The 7,563-nt window shown below is 47.0% G+C and overlaps 1 protein-coding gene across 3 annotated transcripts in view; it reads left to right on the top strand.

The window, feature by feature from the left end:
* Positions 1–1,251: 1,251 nt before the first annotated feature.
* The window catches only part of CUL4A (cullin 4A), a 40,620-nt gene continuing 34,308 nt past the window's right edge, over positions 1,252–7,563 (top strand). For 2 of the 3 annotated variants that reach the window (XM_082478974.1, XM_082478973.1), the window contains exons 1-3: positions 1,252–1,454; positions 2,024–2,139; positions 6,680–6,784. In XM_082478974.1, the coding sequence (XP_082335100.1) occupies positions 1,295–1,454; positions 2,024–2,139; positions 6,680–6,784 (381 nt within the window). In that variant the 5' untranslated portion in view covers positions 1,252–1,294. The remainder of the gene's footprint in view (positions 1,455–2,023; positions 2,140–6,679; positions 6,785–7,563) is intronic. The other variant, XM_082478972.1, reaches the window with a different exon arrangement.

Below are 7,563 nucleotides of genomic sequence, written 5' to 3'. Positions count from 1 at the left end.
CTCCCGCCCCTCACCCCCGGCAGCCCCAGCCACAGCCCCATGGCATGCCCACCCTCAAGCCACGGCGCGGCACTTCCGGCAGTCGCTGCGGCACTTCCGGCAACTTACATGGCACTTCCGGTACCTACCTGCGAGGGACAGTGGGAACGACCCGGAGAGTCACGTGATGCCCTCCAGGCTCCGGCTTACCTGCCCCCTGTCCCCCCGCGCGCCTCTTCTCCGCCCACAGCGGCGACCGGGAGGCGCGGCTTTGCCCCGGTAGCCAATAGGAAAGCGCGCTGGGCGGGGACCCAGGGGGTGCGTCAGCGAGAAACCTCGTGCTGCACGTTGGTGGGTGTCCGTCCGTTGTAGCCGTTTGCGGCAGTTCCTGTTCGTCCTAACCCCCCTCCCCCGCAAGGGAGGCGGGCGGTAGTCTCCGCGGGCTCTGCGCTACTGTGTGGCGCAAGCTCCGTGTCGCTTCCCCGGGGGAGCGCCTGGGCTTGAGCGCCCGCCTCCCCTCCCTCCCTCCCCGCCGGCTGCGGCCGTCGCTTTCGGTGCGCGGGCGCAGCGCTGTGGAGGAGGGGAGTGTCTCTGAACTTGTGTCCGAAAAGTTAAAGCGAGTGTTTTAAGCCTTGAAACCGTTGCTCTTTAAGGCACTAATGTGTGTAGAACGGGCGCGCTCCGTGCCCCGGCGGGCTGCGCTCGGACGAGTGTGAGGCCCGGGCGTGCCCCGGCTGGGCTGGGGGCCGACGGTGACCGGGAGGCGGGTGGGCAAGCGGCCGTTCGGAGCTGGGGCCTCTCAGGTGCGAGAGGCCGAGGTCCGTGTGGGAAAGGTGACTGCTCCTCGGCTCCCGCTCTGGTCGCCCCTTGTTGTGGTGCCGCTTGGCGCCGGGTGCCAACAAATGGAGCCAGGCGGAGCAAGGGGGAGCGCAGGGGCTGCGCGGCGATGGCGGGGAGCCGCTGCCCCGGCCCCCCGTGGGCGCGGGAGCCATCTTGTGAGCGGGGCTGGCGCTGCCCGCGCGCCCCAGCGCCGGGGACGGCCCGGAGCCGGGCACAGATCCGGACTAGGCGGCGCGGACACCCCAGGCGGCCGCCGGGGCGCCCCAGGGAGGGTGGAGGCGGGCGGCTGCCGGTGACTCCCGGCCCGGCGGCACTTGGCAGCCACCCGCGGGCAGGGCCGGGAAGCCGGCGCGGTGGGGGAGGGCGGCTGGGTGGTGGCGGTGGAGGAGGAGGGGAGCGGAGGCGGGGACCAGCCGGCCCCGGCCCAGCCCAGCCCAGCGCCTTGCCCCGGCCGGACACGGCGCCCGGGGCGGAGATGGCGGACGAGCCCCAGAAGAAACCGCACTTGTCGGCCTTGGTGGGGCACACCAACGGGCTCACCAAGCCCGCCTCGCTGGCCGCCGCCACCCGCGCCGGGGGAGGAGGAGGAGGCGCGACCGCCTCCTCCAAGAAACTCGTGATCAAGAACTTCAGAGGTGGGTGCGGGGCGGGCCGGGCCCTCCGCCCCGGCAGGTGCGGCCGGCCCCGCCGCCCGGCTCCTCCCGACCTTTGTTTACCGCCGGCCCGGCCGTTCCCCGCGGCGGTGGGGCCCCCCGGCCCAGCCCGGCTCGGCCCCGCCGCTGTCACCCGCCCCGCCGCCTTATCTGGGCGAGGGGAAGCTGCCGCCGGGCTGATAACCCTCCCCGCTGCCGTCAGCCACCCCGGCGTAAGGCTTTGCGGGAACACGCGTGGGGCTCCGTGCGTGGGGGCAGCGGGAGGAGCGGCACAGCGACGGCTTGTGCCCCGTAGGAAGCGGGCAGAAAGCCACCTTAGTGTCAGAACTAATTACAGCTCGGCGAGGGGTTACCTTGCCACAAGTAACGCGGGGGGTGAAGCGCAGCCGCCCGGGTTTCCTCGCCCGGGGTGCTGTTAGTTGTCCTCTCCGTGTGCCAAACTGAAGCGACCAAGCAGCGACACGGCTTGGCTCGATGAAGCAGGGGGAGAAAGGTTGCTACAGGCTCCCCACGGGCTGCTGGTTCTCAGCTACTTGTGTCTTCCTTCACAGAAAGACCCAAATTACCAGATAATTATACTCAGGACACCTGGCAAAAACTCCATGAAGCTGTGGGAGCGATACAGAGTAGCATTTCTATTAAATACAACCTTGAAGAGCTCTACCAGGTAAGGCGTGTAGGTTTTTTTTTCGATTTAACGGAAGGAAAATTGACTGCTGTCTTTCACAGAGATACACATTTAACATAATGCGTTTTGATTTGTTAAAAGCTGATTGTGTTTTTTGAACTGTTCACTCCATACTCTGTTTCTAGTCAGTTTGCAGTTTTATATGTCAGTTCCTTGGAGAGCTACCAGGACCTGGGCCCATGAAAAAGCAGTTTATGTTGGGAGACATGGAAAGCTGTGCCTGGGCAGGGCTGAGATTTAAGTCTTGGTCTCTTCAACAAAGTGGCTACCCAAAATGCTGAAAATGGGATGTCACTCTTGCTGGGTTATGTGGATACATATTTTATGATGATTTCTCATTTGTACATGCTATGGTCTCTTGTGAATAGTAATGTTGAAATATTTGTTATTATTAGATAATAACAATTAGACCTCAATGTCAATGCCCTTTGGGGAATTAAAAAAGAACCTTGATTGAGCAGGCAACAAACTGTCAAGTTTACTTGTGTTTCAGATTGCTGTTACATTTTCGTAACAATCAGGATCTTATTTTTTTCATGAAAATGGTGAAAAAGTATTTCTGGAACATCTGGACTACTGGAATAGGGGTTAGGGAGGGTAAAAGAGAGGTACTCATGAGCCATTTCTTTCTACTTTCTCCATTTATATATGGTTTAGTACTATATTATTTTAAATACACATGCTTTGAGCTATTTAACTGAAGTAGTAATATTCACAGTGATCTTGTTATAGAAAATTACTGATGTGCTAAGTTGTGCTACATAGCTTAAGTTGTGAGGTTTCTGTAGGTGCAGGTGTTTGATCTGCAGATGTGGATGTCATTACAAGATCAAGACTTAAGACATTATAATGCTCATCTAAAATTTTCGAAATGTTCAGTTGAGGTAGGTTGATGTTGCTGGCTAAGTGCGGACTGGAGGGAGGAGAAAGCCAGCAGTCTGCATTGGGTCCATGCTCAAGAAAATCAGGATGAATTTGAGAGCTGACTATACTTGTCTCTGTGATTAGTTAAGGTGTATAATATATGGTTCTAAAATGGCTGATTATGTAAATGCATATTGTCCCAATATAATTTATTCCCTTTAAATAGATAACTTGACCACGATACATTAATCTATTAATACTTGCAGGTTTGCAGAGTTTGAATTACATAACACATTTTACGGTTTTAAACTCAGCATTTGAAAAATCCTGCTTTTTCATGCCCAGCTAAAAAAAAAAAACAACAACCCACAGATGCTTTGAGCATTACCTAACTTGTTTTCAGAGGCTCAGAAATGAGATTATAGAAATATGGCTATGAAATCGCCGGGGTACAGACTTGAGTTTTGGCAGAAGAGGAGGAGGGAGATTTCAGATAAACTATGAAGGGAAAACTGTACTTCTTGCTTTTTCTGTTTGCCTGCTTATTTGTAGAAACTGCACAAGGCCAGTCCAATAATCTGTAAGGCAGCGGTGCAAATCAGCAAGATTTCTGCACAGTGGGTGGTGGCAGTCAGTGTGCCTTTGCATAGATAGGTACTTACTCTCCTGCCAAAGGAATAAAAGATGAAGTTCAGCATCCATCGGAAACCTGATCTGTACTTACAGATCGTTTTAACTGCCTGTTGGTGAGCACCAAGTCATCCACAGGGGAAAATTTCTGCGTGTGCATCTGTGCATCAGTTCTTACTCTCAGGGTGGTTTTGGGGTTGATTTTTTTGTGTGTGTCTTTATCTGATGTTATGGGAGGAAGTGAAAGGCCTGCTAGAGTTCAGTGAGGTGAGTGGGCTGGTGTACCAGCCTGCCTTTGAACTTTCTGATTTATTTATTTAATTTGGCACAGTGGCTGAGGAAAAACTGAAGAACAATGACAAAGCTTTGTGAGAAGCCTAAAGGATACTTCTTTTGAGGCGTTAGAGGCAGCATGGGATCAGGCATGAAGGTGCTTGGCAGAGACATAGTCAGTGAGCAATGGGAGGGTGGCAGCCAATTTTTTGCGACTAAAATAGAAATGATGTCTGGGATTGGTGGTAGATTGCACAGATTTTGATAGAAGTAGCTTACACTTGATGGGATAGAGAAAGTGGGGCAGTGCAAAGAATTGCCAAGTGAGGAATGAGTGATAAAAATAATGGAAAAAGAAAATTCGCTTTGCAACAAGGTCCTAAATAACCTGAAATGGGGCAGCACTGCCCTTCTGGAGGACATAGAGTAGGATGGTGTAGTAGTGAAGGAAAAAAAAAATGAGTCTTGACCAGACTATTTGGATGGATAGGAAGGGCTATGTCTTAGAAAACATAAAAAACTGTCTGCAAAATGATTATGTGTGAATACTGTTTGTTGCAGACATCATTTTACTTACCTGTTTTAAGACCAGATAAAAAACATAACATAGGCGCTGTGTAATGGTTTTGTTTGTTTGCTTTCTTTAATATTGTATCAAAATTGAGGAAGCCATAGTTGATGTGCATTGAAATAAAATGACATCAGGTACGTTAGAATTACCCCATGGGGATATCTCTGGGAAGTAGATTCATTTTGTGTTTTGGAAGACAAACTCTTCAGGTTCTTAGAACCTATAGAGGAAATAATACAAGAAGTAGCAATAGTTTGCATGCTAAATGATAAAACAGAAGACTCTGCTCAAAACAAGCTATTAAAAGGTTGATTTGAAACAGAAATTTTACTAGATTTGTGTAGGTGAAGTGTCTAAAAGTGTTGTCTTTCTCATATCCTTGTAGATGTGGTAATTACTGTAGCTTTCTTTCAAACTAATTGTGTGCAAGAAGAATAAAAGTCAAATCAATTTTCTTCAGAAAGACAGGCAACCAAAACTCTGAATGAAACAAAAGGTGGAGGAGGAAATTACTGGAATTCATGAACCCCCCATCAAAAAAAAAAGCAAAAACAGCTAGTAGAGGCAGCACTGAGGTGATAGAGCTGCAGTTTGAAATACACTTTAAGCCAGCACTGTTGCCCAAAGAAGCAGCCCTGCTTTCCCCCTCACCTCTTTCTCAGCCCATGCACTTGTTAGCGTGTTTGGGTGGTCTTAAACTGAAACAGAGTGAAGAACACTTGCTAATGCTTGGACAAAAAGTTACATGCTGGCATTAGGCACCATAACATTTCATATTACAATGAAGAAAGACACACCAGAAAAAGCTAAATTTGGGGAAAACTAAAGGCCAAGCCCTGGGAAAATACTGAAGCTTTGCCCAAGTTTATTGATGCTATCAGAAAATTACTTCATAAAATTTGACGCTATAAATCCTCTGGAGTAAAGGAAAAAATTCTTGGGTCAATCTTAGTTGCCCAGGTGAAATAGTGCTTTAAATCTTAGGCAGTATTCTCTGCAGTATCCCCTCATAGCATAAAGGCAGTTGAGGTGAAGCTAAAGGAAAAGACAGCTGGATTTTCAGTTCTGAGAATCATCTCCAACTCTTTTGGATAATTTTGTATGAAGCACTGAATGGCCAAAAATACTTACTGTAAACTTTACAGTTCTCACAGAACATTTGGCTGTCTTCATTGTGATTCATTTCAGATGGTGTGGTCTATTAATAAAATAATTTATTGAAACACAGCACACAAGTTAAAATAAAGTGTGCCTGGAACAAAGTCTAAATATAGGCAGTGGTATCAACCAAGGCTATGTTTTCTCTTTGGCATTCTCATTGAGTTTCTTGGGAGGAAAAAATGTTGGTGTAAGACAACGCAGTTACTGAATAGCTGAACAGCAGTATTCTAGAGGTGGCCAGAGCTGTCTCAGCACAGTCTAGGTCAGCTGCATAACAACTTGATTTACATTAATGTGCTGACCACAAGAATGTTTGGGTTTGGGCAGAATTGGTGGTCTTAGTCAACTACGGATAAATATTCAACTAAATCTCATGAAGTCCCAATAAATCAATTCAAGTGTTTATTTAATGGTTAATGTGAGGGGTTTGTTGTTTGGTTGGGTTTTTCTCATCCTTTCCCCTTAGTTTACATACCTTAGCGTGAGTGTGTGATTCAGAAAGAAATATTCAGAAAGAAATAAGTTAATAAAATGACAGGAAAGCAGCTGTATTCATTTACCATTTAGAGAGAGTGGTTGAAATGTCTACCTTAAAATTAGCAATAAATGAAAATATTTGGTATGATTGTGTTCCCACCGAAAAAGTGCATGTGTGCGTGTGCTGGAGCATGTACAAAATGGACCTACAGAAGAGTTCTGCTGCTGAGCAGAGTATTTGGGGGGTGGAAATTCTAGTAATTGTTAACAGCACATCTGAAATATGACCCAAATGGTGACGGTGAATGGAATCTAGCAGTATAAGAAGGGACCAAAATCAGAAAGGAATAATGAAGTCTTAATTTTTCTACATAGTTTAGATAATTGTATTTTGATATTTTGTTTTTGTGCACAGCCTGGACAGATAATCTGTTTTGTTTTTTTTTTTTCTTTGTTGCTTTGCCTTGATTGCACAGGCACAAAAATTTTGAGGGTGTTTTTTTTTTTTGGTCTCATTTGTAATCTTTTTTTTTTGTTTTTTAGGCTGTTGAAAATCTCTGTTCGTACAAAGTCTCTGCTACACTGTACAAACAACTGCGACAAGTCTGTGAAGATCATGTGAAAGCACAAATCCTTCAATTTAGAGAATATCCTTTTCTCGTGCACAGAAATGGTTAGAGTAATTATTTTTTAAAACAACACTTTGTAAAAATTACACCTGTAGTTGCCAATGTGTTAAAGAGGTTCTTCATTGACCACTTACATATTTTCAAATCAGGCATAAGCAACTTTAGTCATCTGGGTGAATAATTTTTGTGTACTGATAAGTAGCATACTAATAACAATTTGCTTATTTTAATAGCAATGCAAATGTTACACCCAATCTAGAAAATTTCAATAGCATTATGAGATTTAACAGCAGGTATGGGTTGTTATGGCAGATGAGTAGTGGAGATGCTTACAGTAGCAATAGTTTAAATCACCACAATAATTTGCAACAGTGTCTTCTGTAAAAGAATTCTCAAACATAAAGTACACTGTTTGAGCAACAATAACTACTGATTAGCAGTGATGTGTCGTGAAGGCATTCAGCAAGCTCTTTAGGTATCTCACATGTACTTTGGGAGGTTCTTGGGAGAGAGCCCTAAGTTCAAGAGATCACTTGGCTGTCTTGGGACGCACAGTAACCTGAAGTTTTATGGTAAATTGTCAGGCTTTTCTTCTGACTGAACTGGTCACAGAAGTGACTGTAAACCTTCTCTGGACACCTGGGTGCAGCCGGCCCTGTTTTCTGAGTCCCATTGTGTTTTGCATGCTGAGACTGCTTTACGTGATAGCTGTCTTTTGTGTAATAGCCTAGAGGTTGCACTTGCTCAGGCAGTAGGATAAATAGAGTCTAAGCCCCCCTCCCCGGCTGTCCCTGTGTT

Source organism: Vanellus vanellus (assembly GCF_965231255.1).
Source record: "Vanellus vanellus genome assembly, chromosome: 1".
NCBI classification, from domain to species: Eukaryota; Metazoa; Chordata; class Aves; order Charadriiformes; family Charadriidae; genus Vanellus; species Vanellus vanellus.
Note: the sequence above shows the minus strand (reverse complement) of the source record. Positions and strands in the feature narration are given on the sequence as shown.